General features: G+C 38.0%; 1 protein-coding gene across 1 annotated transcript; it reads right to left on the bottom strand.

The window, feature by feature from the left end:
* On the bottom strand, positions 1-27,693 carry znf507.L (zinc finger protein 507 L homeolog; the record flags this gene model as incomplete). The annotated part of the gene is given in 6 exon segments (NM_001091209.1): positions 1-409; positions 872-1,006; positions 4,436-4,550; positions 5,392-5,512; positions 8,805-10,747; positions 27,635-27,693. Coding segments are annotated over 5 exon segments (2,214 nt in total). The 3' UTR covers positions 1-87.

Consider the following 27,693-nt stretch of genomic DNA (forward strand, 5'->3'; position numbering starts at 1 on the left):
TTGACTCCAGCAATGTTTTATTTAGAACGGGCTAAGCAACTGTAGCTTGTAGGTATAGCCTTACCATAGACAAACTGAATGCTACTTTTAAGATGTTGATTCGGACTTATTCAAAATGATATTTATGATTTCTCCCTCATGTGCTTTCATGTGCTCCATTAGAAGTTCTTTGCTTGTAGACTCAAAGCCACAAATACAACAGCAGAAAAGTAGTACACATAATTCTGCCTCAGGCCGAATCTGGCTTTGTAATTTCTCTGTATTGCACAAGGTAATTTGAGTTTGATTGACCTTTGGACTTTCCATGCAATTTTTGTTTCCATATGCCAATTGCTGTGTAGAACTCCCACTATTAACATGCACTGTATCAGAGTCTTCTGAACTCTTCTTTATGGTCTCTGCTTGAATCCTGAAAAATAAAATATTAAACGCAAATTAGTAGTGAAATATCAAGAAAATGTTAACCCTCCACTTTAATTCTAAGATATTTGTCATACCTACACATACATTCACATGCAAAATTTTATGAGCTAAAAGTGAATTGTGAAAAAAAAAAAAAAAATACGACCTATAAATAATAAATTGGCCCCACAGTGCCGATTTAGGGTGTCTTTTTAGGGTGTAGTTAGTTTGTAAGAAGTCTGGGGTAATTCAAAAAGGTTTATAAGCAACAGTTTGAAATGTACTTTTTTTTTAACTATAGAATTTTAAATTATCAGATTTTACACCTTCCAAAGATGTATACCATTTGCATCCACTACCCTATAAATTAGTTAACGGACACTTGATTGTACATCATTCGCCAATTTATTTACAGCTTTAATGTAGATTTTATAATATTAATGACAGAAAAATGCTAAGTTGTACTTACTGACTGCTTTGAGACATTGCTTCATTAATTGCTTTGTTCACTTGTTCATAATTATAATTTTGATCGCTTGCATGTTTCCACATGTGAGATTTTAAAGATGGAGGATGGCTGCATACATATCCACAAAGTGAACACCTGCCAATGTACAAAATACCATAGTAGATTTGGTGAGCAGCACAGATCATATACACAACAACATATACACAAAACGTTGAATTACGCAAAGGCTGTTCCCCATAGAAAAAAATTTGAGGGTAAAATTCAAAGTGGGAGTATTGACAACAGAACAAACAAAACACTGCCTGTGCAGAGCTTTTAACTCTAGTGAACAATACAGAAGAACTCAGGTCATCGTCAGACTTGGAGAAGAACTGTGCCACATTTTTTCAGTAGTCAGGATAAAAAATACCGCTTTCACTTGCAATTACATTGAAAAGCTGCGTAATAATGCATTTTTTAATCATGCAAAAATCTGTTCCAGGGAGAACACCCTCTTTCATACTTTAAAGGAGAACTTAAGCCTAACTAAAGTAGTAGGCTAGAAATGTTTTACATTAGGGTTTGGCCTTCTGTACCAGCCCAAGGCAACCACAGCCCTTTAGTAGTGAAGATGTGTGTCTCTGAAGATGCCCCAGTAGCTCCCCATCTCCTTTTTCTGATGATTCACTGCACATGCTCTGTGCTGCTGTCAATAACTGAGCTTAGGGACCCACTCACAATATACAGTACACATACAATATAAATACCACAGTATAAGGCTGATTATTAATTAATACAGATACTTACTACATGGCAGCACAGAAACCAGTGCAATTAGCATCAGAATTTAATAATAAACCATGTAGCATCAGCTTATATTACAGACTCACTTTCTGCTTGATAATTTGCAAAAACCCCTAAGCTTAGCTTCTCAACAGCTGCTCAGAGCCCACTGAGCATGTGAGTGTCGCAGACACTTTCCAAGATGGTGACTCCCTGTGACAAGTTTGGAGTCCTGGATCATTGCTGCTATTGAGAAGCAGAAACTTTAGGCTGATGCAATAAGGTCAGTATATAAAATATGGCATTTTTGTTACCATATTCCTTTTTAGGGTTTAGTTCTCCTTTAAGCACTAGGACACAAGTACCAGTGCCATAGAACTATACTGCAGCAAGTATAGTCTGGAAACATACAGCGTAGAAAAAGCAAAGTGGCCAAACACTCAAAGGGTTAATACAATATGCTGGGCACTTCCGGTTCTCTTACTAATGAGGCAGGGCTGATTCTGCCAAATCTAAGCAGATTTTTTATTATATAGATTTTCCTCCTTAACTTGCCTAAAAAAAGACAATGCTAAACAATGATGCAGAAACAGTAATGACCATCATCTAGCGACTCCAGAAACCTGTTCATATGTACTTAGCCAGCAATTATTAAATTAAGATTTCATCATAAAAATTGGTAGAGAAGAGTGGAGTTTGTTTCTCTTGGATTTTCAGAATCTGTTTTGCTGATTAAGATTTACTTGCAAATATAGCAGATGGGCATATTGTAAATGAAATGAATCGGTCTCCTGATGTTCAGCCATATGCATGTACACACATGGAAAGAGAAAAAAATATCCTGGACATCAGATATAATTTGGACTTATTTTACACATTCTTGTACTGCTCTACCAGCTGTACTGCTTGATGTTCCTCCGGATGGCGTCTCATGTGACACTTGAAACTGCTCATATTTGTAGTGGCAAAATTGCACACTTGACATCTTAGGAAACAAAAATAAGGTACCAGCTGAAGTCAGTCCAAGAAAACTGAAAAGAAAGACTTTCTAAATTGGACTTGTTGAAAAGCTCATGGTCAGAAATATAGATTATTTAAAGAATTGCTGTACAAAGTTGTATTTGTACATAAACTGCTGCTGCGCTAATGATAGGTTTAAAGGACTAGTAACATCAATTTAAAAAAAAAAAAAATCGCTAGTATACAACGAAAAAAAACTACAGACAAATTAAACTTTGAAATCACTAAGTCTTATTTATTAAGAAATAACTTACCGAAACTTCGCTTGCGCTCGTCTTCGGAAAAGGCGATCTGGCGATCCATCGTGCGATGCTCGATTTCTCCTCCCTGCCTTCCTTATAGGAGCCAGGGAGGATAAATTGAGCGCCACATGAAGGATCGTCACCCTGACGCGTTTTCTGAAGAGGAGCGGAAGCAGAGTTTCGGTAAGTTATTTCTTAATAAAGACTTTGCGATTTCAAAGTTTAATTTGACTTTGTATTTTTTTTTCGTTGTATACTAACGAATTACAAAAAAAAAAAAAAAATTATGTTACTGTTCCCTTAATAGGAAAAACTTGATTTTTTTCTACTACAGAAAAAAAATGAAAATAGCTGGGAGCTGGCTGACGTGACTGACAGAAGAGGGAGGGAACTAAGAGGAGAGAGGGAGCCGGCCGGCGCGACTCAGAGATGAGGGGAGGGAACAGAAAGGAGGGAGGGAGTCGGCCAGCGTGACTGACAGAGGAAAGAGCAAACAGAGATCAGGGAGTGAGCCGGCAAGCACGACTCAAATATGAGGGGAGGAAACAGAAAGCAGGGAGGGAGCCTGCCTGACTGAGAGAGAAGAGATGGGAGGGGTGAGTGAGTGAGGGAGGGAGGGAACAGCGATGGAGAGGGGGTTCACAGGAGGGAAGGAAGACTCAGGAGTGCGGACTAGGGGTAGGCAAAGGACAATTTATAGAGGCAGCTGCCCAGCGCCCCCCTATCACTGCGCACTAGGAAGCTGCCTCTTCTGCCTACCCCTAGTTCCGGCCCTGAACTATTTGAAGATGTCTTCATGATGTTCCAAGTTTTTTTCTGAGGGTTTTCCCCCGAAAACTCGATCAATTCAAGTGATTCAAGTTTTTTTTTTGCCGAAAACTCTATTGATTAAAGTTTTCAGGTTTCGTTACTCTTACAATCAACTTTTTTCCATTCAAGTTTTTTCTTAAACAGCTACCATTCCAGTCGTGAGTTCATTCGAGGTATAAAAAAAAAAAAACTAACATTCAACCTTGATAATTAACCCCCTAAAGGTGAGGATTTATCATCTAAACATTAAAAATTAGGCCGCTTGTGTAAATAATGCAAAATAAATTATTATAGTATAGTAATAGTATTTGGGGAGAATCTTGGATTTGGTGCATTATTAATGTGAATACCTATGTATTTTATTTAGTCAGCAGGGTAGTACAATTAAAGTATTTATAGCTAGAACATAAAGACACCGCGGTCGCACACTCAAGAAGCCGCCAGCAGGTGCGAGGGCTGTATAGATGACGTGACAGGCAAAGCCACAGCAAGCAGGATGAAGAGCCGCGGGTTGCCTACCCCTGGTGTAGACTTACATTTTTACACAAAATGACAGTTTTGCAGTTTTTTCTCAAAACATGCAGTTCTAACATTTTGGAAAGCAATGCCCACTACTAGTTCCCTTAATGATCAATAAAAAAAAATCTGCCCCTGGAAGGAAGCTGATATAAAGTAAATGTTGGTATTTCAATAGTTATTGCAGCTTAATAGATAAATATTTGTTTCATACCTGTACGGTTTATCGCATGTATGAATTCGTCTATGATTTCGAACACCAACATATGTAGAGCTTGTGTAACTGCATACATCACATCGGTACAATTTTGGGTTACACGATTTGCTGCCTTTAAAGACAAATATATTGAAGCTTTGAGTAATAAAAAAAAGAGAAATATCAATACATTTTTGAAAAATGTGTGTAATATGGATAGTTCACTGAACACATGAAGCTCTAGAACGAATGTTGTATTTCATACTTAATATACAATTTGGACAGGAATTTTAAATAAATGAAATGTTCTATTTAAGATAAAAACATTTGATGTTAATGATGAGTTCCTTGATTACAAGACAGGGGCTGACATATAAAGATAATTAAAGGAAAACTTTACATAAAGAATAAATATTTCACCTGCAGATAACTCATATCATATAAGTGACCTATCAAAATATATTAAAATATATTAGTTTTCCATGCATTTAATTTTATGAATATTCTCCTTTGGATTCTTATACAATAACGCGCTTTTAAAAAATGCATAATATTATTCTCTAACTGGCAGTTAGGCAGGTTAAAAAAAGCTAAAAGTTTGAACTTCATGGACACGTCATTTTTCAACCTAACTTACTATGTTACTATGTTGGGACCACAAAAAAAATGTTAAATCGGGGAAAACAAAAGCAGAGGATGAAAAATTGAGTTTCCACTGTATTAGATATATAGCTTCCTAGCTAGACTGCCAGCATTTTACAGCTCATACTAATGAATTATTTCCATCAGTGGCATAACTACTCTGCTGTGGGGAGCCAAAACCTGATAAAGTAACCATTATCACCTTCTGTACTACCTGTACAGTTACATCTCCCATTGTGGCGAGGGACTGAGGCTGAGGGTGCAGAGTATAACCATCAGTGCCCCTATTTTTTTTTTATGACAACTTATAAAAAAAAAAAAATGTAAAGTACCTTCTAATGGCTGCTTGTCTTCATTATCGCCACTTGAACCTTGCTGTTCATCACTTGATGTAGACAGTGTACGGTTATCTGGACGATTACGGTGTTCTCTCTCGTGATTCCTTAGTTGTGACTGCAAGAGTAAAGAAGCATGCTACACTGTTGGAGCTTTCATTTCATGGTCCCCATCACATTCACACACCATTGTTAATTATTTCAGAAGGCAGTTAACATCCTGTATGATTTTTGGAAACCGGACTACCCAGAGAAATGTCACTCAAGCATTAGAACAAAAAATCTCTGCAAACGGTGCCCTGGTTGAAATTGAACATACAACTCCAGTTATAAATGCCTCAATATTACCCATCTTACAATAGGAATGTCACAAAAACCTCTGTCATACATTGGTGCTTGAAAGTTTGTGCACCATTTCGAAAAAGCAAAAAAATTTGATCTGCTCTAGATGCAACCCCAACGAGTCAAACATTGAGGAAGAAGATCCAAAGTTGCATATTTGAGTGGCAAAACCTATAGGATTCTCAGTTCATTTGAATGGGAGTCAGGTGTGGGGTGATCAGGTGTGGGAGGCTCTGCCTTTAAATAAAACTACAGAAATCTGGGTCTTCACTAACCATGCATGCTCTCAACATCTGATTGTGTTGTGTGTTATAACTTGAAGATTTTTGATCCCCAGGTGTGGTCTACCAACAAAAGATCAGAACAGTACAAGGCCTGTAACTTTCAGAAAGAACTCAGGGCCTGATGAATGTCACGAGTCCTCAATTACAAGAACAGTGAAAAACAATGCTGTGTATGGCTAGGTTGCAAGGAGAAAAGCCACTACTATCCTAAAAAAACTGTTGCATGTCTACAGTTTTCTAAAGACCAACTGGAATATTGGAGGAACATTCTGTGGGTTAATAAGCAAATAAAGCTTTTTCAAGCCTAAAGTTCCATGTTTGGCAAACCGTGCATGCTTAAGAGCTTTTCCCATTTGTCAAAATTTGTGGTGACAGGATCATGGTTTGGAACTACTTTTCTGCACTGGACCAGAACGGCTTGCCATCATTGATGGACTTATAAATTATGCCAGCAAATTCTACAGTAATACGTCTTGGTTACCGTCCATAAACTTAGATTTTGAAAATGGCTGCTTTCATGTTTTCGGCCTATCACCACTTAGCTCTGCTACATGTAGCTGAGCAGGGGTGGATGCTGTACTTGTCAGTTTAGTTTTATGGAGGTGCATAACGGAGTCAATCCACTTCTCTCAGCCTGCAAAAAACACATAGGAGGAGAGCAGTGGAGCCAACACAGCGTATCCTCAGCCTTAAGCTCAAGAGAAAGTGGGCCATGTAGCTACACAGCAACTCATAACACACAAGTTAAATTACCAAACAATGATTAAAACTGAAAAATGAATATTTCGCAATGGCCAAGTCCTGACTTTAATCATATAAAAGGACCTTAAGTGGGCAGTTCAGGTTAGAAAGCTAAAGACCAAACTACATGGGAGATTTTGAATAGATTTTTTTGGATCAGCCTTTATCTGGCCCGCAAAATCTTGCCATTAAAAAAAAAAAAAAACTACTTATCCCGACTGCAGTGTGGCAAGTATTTTTGGTTTTCAGTTCTAGTTTAGATCTGAAAAACAAATCAGTTTTTAGATCATATTCATGCAGAAATATTACATTACAAAAGTGTTCACAAGTGCCACTGTATGATAGAGCTCAAACATATAATTTACTTTTGTTGAACTACAACACCGAACACGCCATGCTGCACCTTGAACCCTAAATTATTATTGCCTTTTTAAGACCCACATAACGAAATACGAGATTATTCTATTAAAAGAAAATTCACTATATTTCTCCCAGTACATATTTGTGGGTCGCCATATTATGTTTGGCTGAGGCATTCCCAAAAATTCATTCCCTATACAGCTCTACTGCCAAATCTAACAGCCAGACGTACTAAGTTGTTCTACTGAGGACTATAGAGAATGCTTCAGTCGAGTATGAAAGGGCAGCTTCCTTTAATGTTTCTATATAAACCAGGAGAAAAAAGGTAATTCTGCTCAAACAATTATCTATCCCTATACTATCCAAAGGGCAATATTGTACAACTTCTTCCATGAATTGAGCCAATTATGCAATATATTACAGCTTTTCTGGATTTAATTTTATAAAATTTTTCAAGGCATAAAATATTATTAAACCATAGGATAGAGGAAAGAGTATTTCTACTGGTGCTTCTTCCCTGAGATACCACTATAGCATATATTTCAAAAGTATATATCATATTTAGAAAAGAACTGTAATATGTTTAGGGATGCACTGAATCCAGGATTCAGTTCAGGATTCGGCTGAATCCAAGTGTCTGGCCGAACAGTTTGCAGTTGTGCAAAGTGTTTCTGAATTCATAGTTTCCCTACCAGGAAGAGTAGTTAAAGTTAATGAAAAGTTAATGAACCTGATATTTAACAAGACATCTATGAACTTCTAGCTAGCTTCTTTTAAGGTCATCTTCGCATAAAAACAGGTCATTTCCATTTAAACAGTAGGCAAAATGCACGTGCTAAGGGGCCCTTTTCAGGAGTTAGATATGAAGGGAAGTAACACTACTACCACTGATTTGACACAACTACAAAATACAGGTATAGGATCTGTTATCCGACTCCAGTTATCTAGAAAGCTCTGAAATACAGGAAGGCTTTCTACCATTGAGTCAATTATAAGCAAATAATATTTTTTAAAATTATTTTGTTTTGCTCTGTAATAATAAAACAGTACCTTGTACTGCATCCAAACGAAGATATAATTAATCCTTATAGGTGGCAAAACAATCCTATTGGGTTTATTTAATTTTCAAGATTTAACAGATTTAAGATATGGAGATCCAAAACTACAGAAAGATCCCTTATCTGGAAAACCCCAGGTCCTGTGCATTTTGGATAACAGGTCACATACCTGTACTTGTAGATGTACAGTTATTTATTGTCCAAATGTTTTCATTCATTCAACCCTCCATGATGCACATTAAAAACAGGAAAAGACAAAACCAAATACTATAGTTTTCTGAAACCTGATCAAGTTAACATGGTCAGACTCACACCCACCAGTTATAAGGGCTATATATATTTAAAAAGAGTAGTGATGATTCATATTTTCCATGGCTGGTTTCAAATCTTTGCATAACATGAGGAAAAGGGAGGCTGTATGAACTGAACTAGGGAAGAAAATTACAAAATTCCTTCGGGACCTACATTTTAATTTTTCCCAGCAGAAGAAATAGAAACAAAAATCTGTACAGAGAATCCTGCAAAAAAGGGTACATCTCAGAAGAAGAAATGTTCAGTCTAGTGTCATAATAATATTAAAAACCATTTAAGGTTAGTGAATATCAGAAGAATTTTATACACTTACCTTATAGTAAAAGGATTCGGTACAATGTTTACAGTCATACATTCTTGTTTTGCAGTGGTTTATCATGTGGTTTTCCAAATCACTGCTATTATCAGCTATATGTTCACAAATAGGACACTGATAGGGCTGCCTCTGTCTATGAACTCGCAAGTGCTGTTTTATGTAACCTTTGTTGTCACTAGAGTAATGGCACAGGCGACATCGGTATGGACGTTCAGCATGAGGTAAGTATTCCACAACATTGCTGTTTGAGGCAAAGTCAACTGTAGATTCTGTTTGGGCATTGTCCCTTAACTCTCTCAAAATTTCATCATCTGTAGCATTTTGATCTGTCCGTTCCCTCAGTTTTTCAATGACTTTAAGCAAAGACATGCTAATACCCATCCTTATAGGGGCTTCTTTCAGCTCACTTCCTTCTTTACTTTCTTTAAGGTTAATCACATTCTTTCCACAGCCATCTACTTTTTCAGGTATCTTCGATGAAACTATTTTGGAGTACGTTGCATAGTTTCGATCACCTTCTTGCTGACCAGTGTCTGGATCTAGTGAATCCGGCTTACTAAGAATTCGGAGGCTGGACTTGGGACATTCAACAACACTGATAGGCATTGTTACCAGTGCCTCTGCAGCCAAAGAATGTAATCGTAGGCATTCTGAATTTGTTCTCCTTCTTGCTGGAGGAAAATTTTCATTACTTTCATGAAAATCACCAGTTTTAATTGCATTACTCCAACCTATGATAATCTCTTCATTTTCAACTGCATTTTTGTCTGCATGGTATACTTCAACTGAGCCTTCACATACAATCTGGGAATCATGGGCGACAATTTTCTTTTTGACCGCCAATTCATTACTAATCAAGAGCGATTTCTGCGAAACAGTTTCTTCAGCACTTGGCAAACGTTCCACAATTACATTTACATGGCCTTTATTGTTCTGACTACAGCTAATGATTTTTTGTGCAGAAGAGAGCAGACTATCTGTAATCACATTATCCTGATCTGATAAGGAATCATCTACTACCAGAACCTCAATTGTATCTGGATTAGCTGCTGAATTTATAGTCTCTGTATTTTTTACTGTATTTTCTTGTGGCAAAGAATTGCATACCTGACCCTTGTCACTTGCAGGTATTTGAGAGTTATGTCTACTTTCAGTATCTTCTGATAAAACAGATTCACTACCATGTGGACTATGAGCAACGGTGGAATCTGGCAAACCAGCAGACTCATTCTCCTCTTCAAATATGGGATATGAACAGTCAACCTCACCTGCATGCTTCCAAGCATGAGTTTTTAACATACGTTGTTGACCACAGGTATATTTACAAATCAGACATCGATACAATCCATAGTCCTCATGCGCATACCATTTTTTTCTAACTTTGTCAGGGAAATTTGGAGATGTAGATAGCTGCTTACATTGCTGTGGATGTGAAGTGTCCTCAGTCTCACAATGTTTTTTAATGTGACCTTCAAGATCTTCATGTTTCTTGAAGGTCACTTGGCACTCAGAGCACATAAGAATAATTTCATTTTGCTGACCGTGATTTTTTACGTGACTTTTTAGGGTTTCAAAAGATTGAGATAAGAAATTACAAAGACTGCACTGATAAAACATTCCCTTTCTGTCTCTTGGTAGAAAGAGGTCTGAATTTGAATGGTCAATGACTGCTTCAGCTTTAATTCTTTTAGGACAAATATCTAGATCGTCTGATTTAGGTGGAGAAGCACAGCTTTCCTGAATATCTGAATGTATTTCTTGATCTGGATAAGAACGTTTTCTTCCTTCAAAACACCTGCTGGACTTATCGCTCTCCACCATTGCAGATAGCTTTTGTATAACATGAATTAATGGGTCATGTTTGTGGTTTGTTTGATGAGCTTCTGGTTCTTCCATGGTTTGTATTGCCATGGTTACACATTCTGTATTTTCCATGATATCTAAAAAAGTAGAAAAAAAATGTCACATATATAGCTTAAAGAAGTTAAGGGAAAATAGTAACACACAAAACTTCCCAATATAAAATTATAACTATACACTCTGGGTAATGTCAAAGGTGAAGAAAAAAAGGACCAAAAATACCTTTTCAGCAGTGTTGTTTGGTATCAAAGTGTTGAAAAGAATGCAATTACACATAATAGCTGCCTTCTACATATGCATGTTTTGGATTCCGACAGTGCCTAGGCAAAGGCATTTTTTGTTATGCTTATTGCCTCTCGTGCAATCGACATTCTTAAGGTATAGCTAGTACAGCAGCTAAACCTTATGAAAAACATTATGCACTGCCTGTAAGATAATGCATATACAGTAGCTCTTCAAAAAGAAAAAAACACTTAGGGGCAGATTTATCAAAGGTCATAGTTTGAAGTTTTTGGCCAGATATTGGTCTGGGAGGCCCGTCGGAGGGCCCCATACACTAGCATCTATAAGGAGTAATGCAACTTTATGAATATGCTTTTACAACATTTTTTAATAAAAGTTTAATTATTACACAGCTTCATACATAGGCCCCTATATGTATTGCCAGTAAATTTCTTTTAAGGCTGTGTATACATTTCTATATGGTAAATCAATATTTCACATGTGACATATAGTAATTCAGCCTATCAATTATGATAATGGAGAAGATTGCCGAAATGAGATTTGTGCTTATCTAATGATTCTGCAGCTAACACTGCAGCAAAGCAGGGCATGGACTTCTACTATCCTTTATTCTCATTTCAAAGAATTTATAAGTTGTGGTCAATTATACATAAACTGCCCCTTCAAATGCCTCTTTCCATTTTAACTCTAATTTATTCCACACTCAAAGTTTATTTTCAATACAGACATTAATATGATCTTCTTAGAATAACCACACATTCTAGTCTGTCATTCTACTAACCCAATACCTTCTCATTAAAGTATTACGCTTTCAAAAATGCTACCATAAGTTATAAACAAAAATCTATTTATAAGTATATTTTTTGTCTGTTGTCAATGGAAAGTACAGAGCTTTTGGAGCTTTTACATTGGATAACAAACAGGAAACAAACAGCAAATAACAAACAAGAGTTTACAGAGTTCAATAAGATTATAGGGTCCTATTCACAAGAGTTTACAAACTGAAGAGTTAGGGATTTTAGAAACAAATGTGTGATTTATAATATGAGTGATTAATTAAGATACATTGAATAAGCTTCCCTAAACAGGTGGGTCTTTAGGAAGCATTTAAAAGTTTGAAAGGATGGAGAGAGTCCGACAGCTTGAGGCAGAGAAAAGCAGAAGCCCGAAAGAGGTCTTGTAAGGGAGAATGGGCTGAAGTGATAAGAGGAGAAGAGAGACAAAGGTCTGAAGCAGAGCAAAGGTTGCATGAAGTATTGAGGCCAGAGAGGAAATGTAGGGAGGGGCTTCATTGTTAAAGGAGAACTAAAGCTTAAAGGGATCCTGTCATCGGAAAACACGTTTTTTTCAAAACACATCAGTTAATAGTGCTACTCCAGCAGAATTCTGCACTGAAATCCATTTCTCAAAAGAGCAAACAGATTTTTTTATATTCAATTTTGAAATCTGACATGGGGCTAGACATTTTGTCAATTTCCCAGCTGCCCCTGGTCATGTGACTTGTGCCTGCACTTTAGGAGAGAAATGCTTTCTGGCAGGCTGCTGTTTTTCCTTCTCAATGTAACTGAAGGAGTCTCAGTGGGACATGGGTTTTTACTATTGAGTGTTGTTCTTAGATCTACCAGACAGCTGTTATCTTGTGTTAGGGAGCTGTTATCTGGTTACCTTCCCATTGTTCTTTTGTTTGGCTGCTGGGGGGGAAGGGAGGGGGTGATATCACTCCAACTTGCAGTACAGTAGTAAAGAGTGACTGAAGTTTATCAGAGCACAAGTCACATTACTTGGGGCAGCTGGGCAATACATGACAATATGTCCAGCCCCATGTCAGATTTCAAACTTGAATATAAAAAAATCTGTTTGCTCTTTTGAGAAACGGATTTCAGTGCAGAATTCTGCTGGTGCAGCACTATTGACGGATTCATTTTGAAAAAATGTTTTTTTCCCATGACAGTATCCCTTTAACTAAAGTAGGCTAGAAATCCTAGGAAACCACAGCCCATTAGCAGGGAAGATCTGTGTCTCCAAAGATGACCCAGTAGCTCCCAATCTTCTTTTCTACTGATTCACTGCACATGCTCTGTGCTGCCATCATACAGGTCTTACAAAGAAATAACTGTGTTTATTAGTCAAAAATAAATAAATAGAATAGAAAATTGCATATTAATATATAAGGGCTGCCCCCTGGGAGCCTAGGATTCACAGTGCACACGAACAAACAATACATGTTAGATCACCTGAGCCATTCTGTCTTTTGCTTCCACACTTCTTCCTTTTACAGTTAGGGCTGTAGTATTTCTGGTCAGATGATCTCCGAGGCAGCACACAGACCATCACAAAATGGTGGTTCAAGGCAAAAGATGTAAATAGGCAATATTTACTTAAATATATATTCTAGTTTGGCAAGATTATTTAATATGCCACTTAGTTTGATAAAAACTGTTGCTTAAGTATACCTAGGGGTATCATTTTGCTTATTGTGAGAGATCCTCTGTGCTGCTATGGTTGATAATTGTTGTGGATTAATTTGGGGAAATTTAGTCGCCTGGCGACTCTTCGCCTCTACTGGGTGGTGACAATCTCCCTGAACTGCCTTCCGTCTGCTTAAATGAAGAATCGCCTGCGCTAATGCACTTGCGGCACTTTGATTTTCAACGATATACAAGACTGTGACACGCAGAGAGATTGGACTTCCAAAGAGGCGAAGGAAACAGAAGTGGGTGTGGCTAGAGTTTGAAACCTACATTTGGTTCTTTCAACTTTTCTTTCATAGACCCAACATATTCATTGAGATAATGTAATCATGTATGGTCGGTCTTAAAATATGTTGAAAAAGCAAATAAAAATCATTAAAAAGAAACCTACATTTGGGGGAGAGAAGAAATCCAACTCCACTGCCGTGATGGTCTCCCAGTCTAGTGGTATGACTGAATGAGAAGCCTCCATAGGAGAGGAGAGCAGGTGAAGCAGTGTCAGTAGGAGAGCAATGTTTTAGTGATAACCAGAAGGTTACAAGATTTGGATATAAAGATTATTATTAAAGTTTATTGCAATTGATCTAGCATTCCAGAGGGCACATGAAGACAAGGAAGATAGGGTGATAGCTTTATGTGAATGAGGTTTGCAGGATTAGAAGTACTTGGAGATTGGAAAAGACATTGATAAGCATCTGTGTGTGGGAATAACTGAGGATAGCAACGATAAGAGAGTGGGACCAGTGTTTGGGGAGATGTCCCCAGCTGCAAGTAACAGCAATAAGGAAAGTGACACAAGGTGTGACCTAGATTTGAAAGTGTGAGCATTGCATTGTTTGATGAGTTCAGAGGGGAAAAGCGAGTTAACAGTGCAAGACAGTGTGCTTATATTGAGAGAGCGTGATGGGAACAGTGGTAGATTAAAATTTCAGGATAGTTAGATGGATGTTGGAGGTCTGAGGATATATGCAGACTGATAGGAGACAAAGAAAAAGAAGGCGCACAAATTGAACCTAGTTAAATTGTATAACCAGGCTTATCTTGTTCACAGAAGTAATGATGAGCAGTTCTGTCTGGATGAGATGTCCAATGTTTGCTGGGAGCTTCCAATCCAATTAATGATCAAACTCTGCCTAACTCTATATGTTATACTTAAAATTCATGTAATTTCAATTGTTACATCTGACGTAGCTTTCCTGCCATGCTCAACCCAGCCAAGCTTCCGCTTAATTGAATGCCCTGATATACAGCAAGGGGGTCACATGGGTGAGGGCAGGCAGTTGATAAATTAAGAAGAGTTTAAAGACACACAAGACTCTCCTGGTCATGGTAATCTAACAGAATATCAATAGTTAAGCAACTAAAAGGATTGAGCCAGATGTGGCAATACAAGAGACATACCAACCCTTCGGTCAAGCAAGTAGGAAAGTTGCTAGATTAACTTAATAGCAATAGAATATATTGCACATACCCCACAGTTGAATGATTAGCAATTAAACTGTTTAGCAGCTGACTTGAAAGGCAAGTTGCAGAAAGCAAGGAGTAGTAGAGCTCATTTAGGGTCTGGCTAAACAAGCAGATTCGTCGCCCCAGTGACAAATCTGCTCTTCTTCGGGGCGACAATCTCCCCAAACTGCCTTCCCCCTGCCAGCTAAAATGAAAATCGCCTGGGGGAATGCACACGCGGCGCTTCATTTTCGGAAGTTGCCTCACGAGGAAACTTTGGGCGAAGCACCACATGTGCATTCCCCCAGGCGATTTTCATTTCAGCCAGCCGAGGGCAGGGGAGGCAGTTCGGGGAGATTGTCGCCCCGAAGAATAGGAGATTTGTACGAGAATCTCCCCGAATTTGCTCGTATGGCCAAACCCGTAGCAGGAATAGCACATACCTGGAAAAGAGAGATGTATTTCAGCAGGTATCCAAGAGTACAGCTGAAATAAATTCATCTCTAAGCATACCTTACTGGACTGGACTACTGGATAAGCAATTTGTGCTTATAAGAGTAAGAGGTGTGATAAATGTTGTACTCTATATGTTGTACTTAAAATTCCTGTACTTTAAATTGCTGGACATTCAATTTTTACATCTGCCACAGCTCTCCTGCCATACACAACCAGGCCAAAAAATCAAGACTGGGTTTAGAAAGGGGGAATACTGTCAGTGGCATGATAAAATTAGAGGGCCTTCGTGACAGAGACAACCATCCATTATTAAGGGTCTCAGCATTTTGTAATGTGACACAGTCACAGGTTTTTGTGTGCAAGATCAGATCAATACAGCACCAACTTTTCAGGCAGCAGCGAAGTTATGTTGCAACTCAAATTTCAGTGCTGTATTTTAAGGCTGCTGTAACACAGAAATTACAGCAATTTCTACAAAACAAATTGCCATCCCCATGACTGCCTGGGGATGCAGCTGTAAGGAAGGTACTGCACTCAAAAAGACTTATAGTAAGACATTCTCTGGAAGCCCACACAATGTGACCTAAATGCTGTATCTTTTATTTAAAAAAGATTTTTTTGTTGCGCTGGTAAATCCTATTGAGCACAGTGCATGTGACAATGGAAAAAATACAGCTCTATGTTATATATATTCCTTAAAGAGGGCCAGAATCGGTGCCTCTTGCATACAGTGGAAAGAGCAGACTTAATGCAACTAAGTCACACTTATGCTTAAAACAAACCATTGACAAACAAAAGAGGTGCAAAAGTTTGGACTCAAGGTCAGTTTATGAACTTTTATATATGGTAAAGGAGACACTGTAACGGAACATAAACATACATCCCTTTCATATATGTATATTGCAAAGTTTAATTGCTTAAGATGTGGATTGCTAAACTTATCAGCCCAAATCTTTAGCTCTAACCATCTTATAAATGACAAGTAAAGACGTGCAGTTTTCTCCATAAAATGGAACAATTTTCAATGCTGAAAACTTTTTTTTCTAAAAAGATGTCACTTGAATAAAGCATACATCCTATATTACGTCAGAAATTGTATCCATCAAATTTCCAGTTTCCCTGGAGTTTATATTTTTTGCCAGTAAGGCAACTCCCAATCCTAACAAAAACTTGTACCAGGTATGGGACACGTTACCCAGAATGCCTGGGACCTGGTCTTTTCAGGGTAAGGGAGCTTTCTGCAATTTGGATCTTAATACCTTCAGCCTACTAGAAAATCATGTAAACATTAAATACACCCAATAGGTTGGTTTTGCTTCCAACAAGGATTAATTATATCTTGGTTTGGATCAAGTACAAGGTACTGTTTTATTATTACATATAATTTGGGTAATTTGGAGCCTTCTGGATAACCGATCCCATACCTATAATATGTATAAAAAAATAATTATACATATAAACAGAAAGAACTGTTAAATTAAAAGAACAATGATCATCACGATTTTCCACTGAGAAAGTCTTTGCAAACCACCAGGGTAATAAAGTGGTTACACATTTCCATAGTTTTCAACTGTCTGCAACAGAAAGTGATTGTCAGTGCTTCCCCATATTTGAAGACTGCTGCTGTAAATATTAAAATCTTTTTCTGAAGGCTAAAATGTTATGAACCCCATCAACTTCACTTAGATACTTGGAGGTTTCATCTCCCACGTGTTACACAATATGCTGCCAGTAGTGTGCACCGCATTATCCCTTAAATGACAGACAATTTTTTTTTAAATTGCCAAAATATGTGGTGGAAGTAAACACTAAAATGTTAAGCGTATTCACGGACAGTTTGGCCCCTGTAAACACACAGCATTTTGTGTGTCATAAAACTTTATATACAGTAAATCAACGCCATAACATCTTTCTGAAAGTACAAGCACTCAAAATGGATAAAGAGGTGGTTCACCTTCCAAAAACTTTCAGTTCATGGGGTTCATATGGTACAATCAAAATAATGGATTATTTTTTACCAACTTTCTAAGCAAAATAATGGATTATTTTTTACCAACTTTCTAAGATTTTAATTTGAAATTTCATTTTCTAACCTTTCGTGTTCTAGAACAGTGCCATCGAACTTCTGTGGCACTGAGGGCTGGAATTGTATATGTTGTACGTCGTGGAGGGCAGATATGGAAGACAGTGTTGACCACTCCCCGTTTAAAACAATGCCTATTTTACCACAAGAACTTTAAGACTATCCACATTAATGGTGATAGCAAACCATAAAACCAAATGGTTGGTGCTCACTGCAGGAATATCACTCATATGTGAAACAAGTTTATTAAACCATATTTAGACACACACTTAAATCCATATGCATCATCTTCTCCTGTGAATAGCACAGCAACCCCCAGCACATCATTAACACCTTGGGGACTCCCTAACAACATGCACACAGGGAGCATAGGGAAGGCAGAATACAGCAGGAGACAGGGAAACCTATCAGGACCACTCTGAACAGTTCATACTGTGCTACATACAGTGACAATACTGGTGTCCTCCAGCAGTTTGTATTAAACTAGAAGGAAAACCTTTCGGCGCAAAAAATCTCCCCCCTGTAGGCCCCATCCCTCCCCCCCCCAGGCAGATGCCCCTAAGTAGCTACTTACCCCTCGGCGCAGGTCCTCTCTCGTGGAGTTCACAAGCGCCATCTTATCCCGTGCAGTCTTCTTCCTGGATTCCCTGGCATTTGGCGGCGCATTAGGAAAGAATATATCGGAAACACTGTGACTTTCGGCGCATGCGCAGTAGATTCCAACTGGCAAATGCTCCTACTGCGCATGCGCCTCCAAACGCCGGGTAATACAGGAAGAAGACCGCACGGGAGAAGATGGCGCCTGTGAACTGCACAAAACAGGACCTGCGCCGAGGGGTAAGTAGGAATTTAGGGGAATTTGCCCGGGGGGAGGGGTTTTGCGCCAAAAGGGTTTCCTTCTCCTTTAAGTGTTTACAGGTGAACAATGTGGGCAGTTTCAGTCAGGGTCTGAGTTGTGAACAGTACAGGCCTTAAGGGGTGTGAATAATAGAGGTGTTACATGTGTGAACAATACAGGGGATTACAGCCTGAATTTGAGGTGTATACAATGCAGGGGCCAGTTAATTTCAGCCTGATATCTTTTAAATGTACACAAGGTAAATAGGCACAGCAGGCAGACTTTCATGTGGGGAGGCCACACAAAGGGGGGTCGGAGCCAGATGTGGTACGTGGGCAGTAGTAATAGATAAGGAGTGCGACACAAAGAAAATTCAGAAATGTAAAATAAAGATGTCCAGAAAAATTAAGGCGTCAGTCTCTAGAGCATCACTGTTTAGTTCTGAGATAGACACTCCTAGAGGGCCTATTTATCATGCTGTGTAAAAAGTTTAGTGATACATTACCGGTGATGTTGCCCAAAGCAACCTATCATCAATTTGATTCCAACAGTTAGAAAACAAAATCAAAGATCTGCTTTGAACGACATCACTGGTAATGTTTCACTCCACTTTTTGCACAACATGACAAATAGACCCCCCTTTTGCTCATTACTTCCAGGATATGGAACACAAAAAGTGCGCCTTTTTGGATCGAAGTGTGTAAAACGCAAAAGGCTACAATGAGGGACAAACATTTTTGCCACAAGACTGCCTGATTTACAACCCCAAAAAAGAAACAAAATTACATGGATAGGGAAAAAGGAGTGTCAGGGGTCGGCCTGAACCCACCCAACCCGCGGGTAAGTCTGTAGGTACCAGGTTGGCCCACACATCAGTAATCTGTATATCTGAGTGACCTTAAAAGGAAAAAAGATTGATGGCATTCGGAGGGGAGGATGATTTGTGTCATACTTTACTTTCTCTGGGTTACTTTAAAGGGGGAATTACCCATGTTATGGACAAGGTCACTTAGGAAATTTCTGGAAATTGACAGAAAACTGTTACACACTTTACATCATCTTATCTGCTATGTTTTCTAAAACACCAAGTTAAAACATAAATGAATTCAAGGGATTGATATCCTATATGCATAGGATAACAAAACTATGTCTTGTAAAAACACCAAAACATTGAACATGAAATTTCATGAGCAAAAACATGTAATCAAGAACAATTCTTTCCTAGTACTGGATACATAAGAACAATGCAGAATGCACTACACTATCACTGACCATGATAAAACCTAGCGAGACAAAAAGAAAAAGAAAACTGCTGGTGGAAATTACTGGTGAACCTGCCCTGTTCCACAAGTCTCAGTGAGTAGTTCACCTTTATTTGGTATAGCTTTTAAAAATGTATATTTTCTTCTTTTTTACCTTTTCCAGCTCAGATGGGGATCATTGACCCCTGCAGTCAAAAACTATTACACTGTGCAGCTACAAATTTATTACTATCCCAATAATTCAAACCATGATTGCTAGGGTAAATTGGAACCTAGCAACCAGATAGTTGCTAAAAAGACCAAATGTGGGAGAGCTTAAAAGGATACTGTCACGGGAAAAAATTTTTTTTCAAAATGATTCAGTTAATAGTGCTGCTCCAGCAGAATTCTGCACTGAAATCCATTTCTCAAAAGAGCAAACAGATTTTTTTATATTTTTATATTCAATTATGAAATCTGACATGGGGCTAGTCATTTTGTCAATTTCCCATCTGCCCCAAGTCATGTGACTTGTGCTCTGATAAACTTCAATCACTCTTTACTGCTGTACTGCAAGTTGGAGTGATATCACCCCCCTCCCTTTTCAGCAGCCAAACAAAAGAACAATCGGAAGGTAACCAGATAATAGCTCCCTAACACAAGATAACAGCTGCCTGGTAGATCTCAATAGTAAAAACCCATGTCCCACTGAGACACATTCAGTTACATTGAGAAGGAAAAACAGCAGTTCTCTCGTAAAGTGCAGCCACACGTCACATGACTGGGGGCAGCTGGGAAATTGACAAAATATCTAGCCCCATGTCAGATTTCAAAATTGAATATAAAAAAAATCTGTTTTCCGATGACAGGATCACTTTAAAAGAAATTGATAATAGAAAACAAAAACACACTCAAAAGACAATGTGCATTTGGTCTACATTTTATTAGAATATTTATTTTCCTTTAAAAGAGAAGGATAGTCATTTTATACTCGGGGTGCCAAAAGTTAGGCACTACCAAGTGATTCTATTTACTTACCAGTCACTCCGGGCCAGTGCTCTTAACAGGAGAAAACTGAACTGGCCCAGAGTTCTGCCAGCGAGCACAATGGAGCGATCCTCTTCTTAAGTTTCTTCACTTTTCAAATTCCTGGGGCAGACACACGCGTAGTAGAACAAAATAGCTTTTCACTCTACTCCACAAGCTGAAAGAAAAAAGCAGGAAGACTATCGCTCCATGGTGCTCACTGGAAGAACCTTGGGCCAGTGCAGTTTTCTGCTGAAAGGAGCAGCGGCCCGCGGTGTCAGGTAAGTAAATGCAATCACTTGGAGGTGCCTAACATTTTGGCACAACCCAAGCATAAAAGCACTTTCCTTTCCTTCTGAACTATCCCTTTACATTAAAAATAAGCAATATGGATCTGTAAATGCAAATAAATTACAACAAAAGTCATAAAAAAAATCACAAAAATACAGAACGAGTGCGTGGGTGTCTATGTATGCTGTATAAACCCTCCACCCCCTTAAAAAAAAAATGTATGTTTGTGCTTGGGTCCTTTTATCCACAAGCTGCATGTTGTAGAACAGTTGCACTAAAACCACACGCAACATATTAAGCAAAAAAAAAAAAAACTAAGTAGTGCTTATTTCCTAAAATAACACATTATATAAAGAATATAAACCGCAAACAATACTGTGGTATGTGAGGTTGATTAGAGGTCAGGCTTACACTGCCTATCAAGCAGTCTGGAATGTGAATTCCTTAAAATGCTACACTTCTCCATTTAATTCTGCCTCCATGTGAGTCATAAAACTTTGGTCTAAATATCTGCAAAACAAACTCCTTTGTCCCGAATGTGACAGACATAGCCTTAAAAAATGTAGAAGCTAGATAGTTTTTCTTAAAAGGGACAGTAATTTAAATGCAAGAGTTGCAATATCTAGCAGAATGAAATTAAAAAAAGCTAAGTGAAGGTTTGGAAGGTTACTAGAATGAGATTTGGGTTGATGCTTATTAAGCACCATGGATATGGGTCTATAAAGGCTTCATTGCAATGTGTTTGCATCTGTCTGTATTATGGACTTCTTGGTGTGTGATCAAACTAGGGACCGACAAAAGGGCCAGGAAACCCAAAATATTTGAAGATCTTTTTTATACTTCTTAATAATTAATAGATTTGTATAAACTATTCAACTATTCAAAACTTGTAAAGATGGTAGCTGCACTCGTTCTTAATGCCTTATTGCATGCAGTAAAAGGGAATGCCTGTTAAAAATATTTTCCTGAAACAACTGTTTATAGAGTACATGAGCAAAGAATTAAATATGTGCAATGAGTAATAACTTTTAGAATGATTTGCAATTGGTTTTCATTTTTTTTTTATTTGTGGTTGTTGTGTTATTTAGCTTTTTATTCGGCAACTCTCCAGTTTGCTAGGGTCCAAATTACCCTAGTAACAATGCATTGATTTGAATGAAAGACTGGAACATGAATAGGAGAGGGCCAGAATAGAAAGAGTAATAAGTAGCAATAACTATAAAATTTGTAGCTTTAGGAGAGAATGTTTTTTTAGCAGGGCTGTGGAGTCGATACATAAATCCTTTGACTTGACTACTGTTTTAAAAGGAACAGTAACCAAAAACAAAGTGTATCAAAGTAATTAAGATATAATATACTGTTGCTATGCACTGGTACAACTATCGTGTTTGCTTCAGAAAGACTTATGATTTATATAAACAAGTTGCTGTGTAGCCATGGGGGCAGCCATTCAAAGCTGAAAAAGGTGAAAAGGCACAGGTAATAGAGCATAACAGATAAACCCTCTCCACAATAGTGGTGTTTTATGTATTTGTTATGTAACCTGTGCAAACGCACAGCTTTTACCAGTGCATGCTAACAGTATATTATATGTTAATCACTTTAAAATGCTTTAATATTTTGGTCTTCCTGTTCCTTTAATATACTAATGTATTTTTCATGTTAAGTACACAACATGGAACGCATCTTAACACTGCTAAAGCTCAAAAATATAAACCACATACGTTGGTAATCCTAAATCATCAAAGTTAAACTACATAAAGCAAAAACTATTGAAAAACCTAAAACAATGTATATTTCAATTGAACCTGGCATTTAGCTGTAGAATAGCTACAATCCAATCCAAAATTAACCAAGTCCAAGTATTGTTCTTAAAAACACAATTGCTTCTGCCAGATCCTCCTTCACAGAAGCTCTGAAAACTGATTTAATTATCTGTAGTGCAGTATTTAAAGTTATTAGGAGTTTAAGTTGGTTTTGGTGACTCCGATTCCAGATACCCAAAATTGCTTCCGCTTCCACAGCTTTGTTTTAGATAGGTTTAGTAACCCCCATTTGAAAGCGGGAAAGCGTCAGAAGATGGAAAATAATAATAATAAAAAAAAAACTATTAAAAATAAAGACCAATTGAAAGGTTGCTTAGAATTAGCAGTTCTATAAAATACTAAATAAAAAAAAGGCGAACCACTCCTTTAAAGTTGCTAGGAACCCCGTCCCCAAAAAAAGATTAATATTAGACATAGTAACATTATAATCATTACAAAAACTGGTCATTAATTATCAGTGATGTTACAGTTCTTTGCAATTTTAGATTTTTCAAAGCCAAGTGGTATCACGGAAGCAAAGAAAAGAAAGAAGCATTCACTGCTCTTTACATTCAGATTATGCATCCTATAGGCACTGCTGAAATACAGTTTAGACTTTTTCCTGGGCAAAGTAATGCAACAAATGTAAACTATATCCCCCATATGTAATAAAAAACACAAATGTTGCTCTTGTGCAGAAAGGACCTGATAGCAAGCAAGAATATCTTTGTTTTTAAACAGGTTACGAGCAAATGCTACCAGCTGATTGCTACAGGTATAGTTGCCTATAGTAACCAAACCTAGCACTTTTTATTGAATAACTCCATAAGATTCCCAACCTCAGTGTTTAGCCGATTTCTATAAAAAATAGCATATTAGGGTGGTAGTAGGCCTAAACTGCATAAGGCAAAGTATGTGTGAGAGTAGGGCTTATTTACGAATGCTTGACAACTTTGCCCTGGGCAGTAACCCATGACAATCCAAGTCATTAGTGTGTTCAGTCAGCTGCAAGTAAAAAAATTATTGGATTGCCATAGGTTACTGCCAGGACAAACTTGCCAATTGATAGCAAATATGCCCCTTCAATGATATTAGCAGCTTCAAGCTGGAATGCTTTGTGTCAACACGGTCATTGCCAATTCTAGTTTTAACCAGTATCTGAGAAATATTACAGCACACTGATGGCATTAGTACAGGTGTGGGGTCAGTAATCCAGAAACTATTAAACACAGTAACAACAGGTATTATGTATTATTTCCCAACACCATATCTACAAAGGCAATTGTAGCATTTCCTTAACAATAATAACAAATATATTAATTTTATGAATTTACTCACTCACTCAAGTGATACGCACTGTCACCAGAGCTCGAGTGCAAAAGCTGACACCCTTTGCATTCATGTTGCCTTAACGTTCCAAGAAGCATTAGAATTCATTTTGCCTGAAGGCTTAAAGTTTGCAGATGTGCTTTTCGTACACAATGACATTCTAAAAAGTTAATTGATCAACAAAATCACAAACCTGGAAAGAAACCTGGTATATGCCAATCTTAAAAAACATTAAGAAAAAAAAAAAACTGTACATAACTTTGCATAAAAAACAGTCACGTGACAACTTTAACCAAAAGAATACATTTATACAAATGATCAGAGTTTATCAAAATTATTTTAACACTGCAAAATTTAAAGCTGCATTATCCTTCTAGATCAGATGTTGCTTCTTGCATTTGTATTTTAGGCAATGAATGCTAGCTGACTAGATTTTGCAGTTTTACACTGTACATTTAAATATGTTCCGTTACAGAATTTAAAATTTCTCTGCGGATTCTCTTCTTCATGCCCCTCACCATTTCCAGCAAAGCTTATTTTTAAAAGATATATAATTTTCTCTCTTGCAATGAAAAGAAAGATGCAGAGAAATTCTCAAATACAGGCACGTTTAAATACATTTACAGGTCTGTTTTTCAAAGCCTCTGCACTACTGAAAGTGTTGAATCTTGAGGTTTACAGCAGCTGTTGAAAACCATCTTAAGTATGTTTCCGCAGAGATCTCAAGAACAAGAAAAGAAAAAAAAAGAAAAAAAGAGGGTGGGAGCAGGGTTACTATTTTAGGATTTTTCTATGGCTATAATGCAAATGTTAATAGACATAGACCAGCACAAGCAATGCTATCATTGTAGCACAAGCTATTTAGTGGTCTTTGTGGAGGAAGAGCAATTGGAATGCTGTTACTACAGTTCCCGCTATCAACAGACATGACTTTATTAACAACACAAGCGGTTATATATGTATATACATAAAAAAAAATAATCAAATTACTCATTGTTAAGGAGTAAAACTGAAAACAGAACAGTCCAAATCCAATATGGGATATAAAATAAGTTGTTTTTTTTTACAGTAAACTAAGAGAAAGCAATTTAATCTATTTCTGCATTCTTTACTTTTAGTCTTTCTCTTGCTAAATGACATTTTTCCCTCATTAATTAAGTAGATTATTTTTGTTCAAATTTGTATTCACACCCTGGTTTTTGTCCAGCTATTAATAACACTGTAATTGTTTCTCAGGGACAAGTAAATGAACACATTTCCAGGGGAATGGGTGTGTAGTCAAGATAGTTGTCCTGGAAATACTTCATAGAAAAAAAGGTCCAAACAGACAATGCACAGCTGCAAGGAGTGAAAAAAACAACATTGGGCCATTGTTAAATTGAGTAAAGTATTCTATAAACATTCTACAATCATTGGTTTTCAATTAAAACTTTAATAACCCTATTTTATTTAAATTAATTGGATTTTTAAAATGCAGTGCTCTGCTAGCCTACAAATAATATTGGCGTTATTCTAAGACAGATAAACTCAAGGGATTGCTGGTGGCTATACTCCATATTAAACCCTGTGGGAATTCATGTGTCAAATACTGAAGTGTCACCACAGCAGGTCTTCATGGTTTTTTTTTTTTCTACTCTATAGGTCACTAAGTCTTAAAAATACTCCAAGCCAAATTCAGGCAATAAATTAATGCAGGAATGTCCATCCATTTGCTCTTCACTAGCTGTCAAAATGAATTTCCCATGGTTCAATATCTGAGGATGCTGGGAATTGTAGTTAAATGCCGCTGGTAGTATGATGTGCAACCTTTATTAATGTATACAGTCAATCACCCAGTGACCATAAAACTAGCAAAGTAAAATACACTATTCCAGCATGATGTTACATATGTACACAAAATGTCCTCACAACATTATTTTTACACTGTGTTGTAATTAATGGGTGGGGTCGGGAAGCCATATTTGCTAGACGCTAGAAAGCATCTTCTGAACGACCAACTAGAAATTACTCTAGCCATCAGTATTCAGTTTCCTGACAAATAATCTAATGCCAGGGGGTAGTTATAAGGAAGCAGATACTGCCAAAGCTCTGGCACAGACTATAGAAGTATAGGTGGGCCCTAAAATGATGTTGGTCCCATGTCTAGTTCAAGATAGGAATGTTAACCCTGTTAAAAGAGAAGGAAAGCTACGGAGGCATTTTATTGGCAATAGATTAGCTGCAATAGTGCAAGCTAGAATGCTATATTAAGGGCATGACTCACGGATGATTACGCCACGATCCGACGTGCTGCGCGAAAAAGGAATGGCTTCACATCGGATGCGATGGAAATAAGGTAAGTAATTCTATTGTCGGATCGTGTTGCAGCGTTGATGCGATGCGACTGTCGGATGCAGACGCTGCGTCTGCATCCGACAGTCGTGTTACGTCAACAATGCAACACGATCCGACAATAGCATTACTTACCTTATTTCCGTCGAATCCGACGTGACGCCTGAGTTTTTGCACAGCATGTTGGATCGCAGAGGATTTGTCCGTGGAGTCCTGCCCTTATTCTGCAGAATGTTTTACTATACCGGAGTAAAAAGCTCTAGAAGATCTCGGTTTGTTTAGGATAGCAGCTGCAGAATTAGCTTGGTGTGACACCACTTCCTGCCTGAGTCTCTCCCTGCTCACTTATAGCTCTGGGCTCAGATTACAGCAGAAAAGGGGGGGGAAACAGGAGCAAACTAAACATGCTCACTCCCAGGGCAAGGAGATTTAAGTTGAAGGCAGGAAGTCTGATACAGAAGCCCAAGTGTACACAAAAGAAACACCATATTTCTTTCTATTGTGTACACATGGGCTTCTGCATCAGTCTTCCTTCTTACAGCTTAAACCTCCAGAGCTTGTGCTTGAGCATGCTCAGTTTGTACCTCTCCCCCTCCCTGCTGTAATCTGAGCTCAGCGCTATGAGAAACTCAGGCAGGAAGTGATGTCACAACATGCTAATATGGCAGCTGCTATCCTATACAAACAGAGTGTCTAGAGCCGTTTACTCAGGTATGCAAAAGTATTCTAAAAAATAAAAAAATGGTATTCTAGCTTGTACTGTTGTGGCTAATCTGTTGGCAATAAACTACCTTGGTAGCTTTGCTTCTCCTTTAACTACATATACTGGGCCCACTTTCTATGCAACAATGTAATTAGGACAGCATGATGGGGGGGGGGGTGTCCTCAGTTGAACTCTGGCTTGGAACAGTCTGCAAGGAGTTTATACATTATCCCCATGTTTGGTGGGATTTGTATTTGCCCCAGCAGGAGCAGGGAGTGATGTGAATGATATAGAATATGTGTAAAAAACTGCAAGTATGTGTTGGCGCTATACAAATAGCAGGAAAGAATGGTGATGACAATGTTATACAATACAGGCACTCTGTCAGGCATCATCACTCCATGTGTTACTCCTGGCAGTTAGTCCTTTACACGTCTGTATCAGAGCAATGCTACAGGGCGCCTGCTGTTACGCTGTGTTTGAGTTTGTTTTCAGAGTACTCCCAAAGGGGGCAGGTCGCACACGCCTCCACAAAGCATGCATCTCCCAACCTGTAGATCCTTATACGCTCATACTATACAACACCACATATTGAACATTACAGACAACTAACAGAATGCAAGAAAATGCCCGTGCACGGCCTGTTCGCATCACACATGGACCCTAGATCAGATTTAAAAACCAAGCCACCAGCAGAAACTTACCTCTCTCTCTGGATTGTCTGTTCACTCCTCCACCGTCCCCCAGTCCCACGAAGGGAAAA

Source organism: Xenopus laevis, chromosome 4L (genome assembly GCF_017654675.1).
Source record: "Xenopus laevis strain J_2021 chromosome 4L, Xenopus_laevis_v10.1, whole genome shotgun sequence".
NCBI lineage: Eukaryota > Metazoa > Chordata > Amphibia > Anura > Pipidae > Xenopus > Xenopus laevis.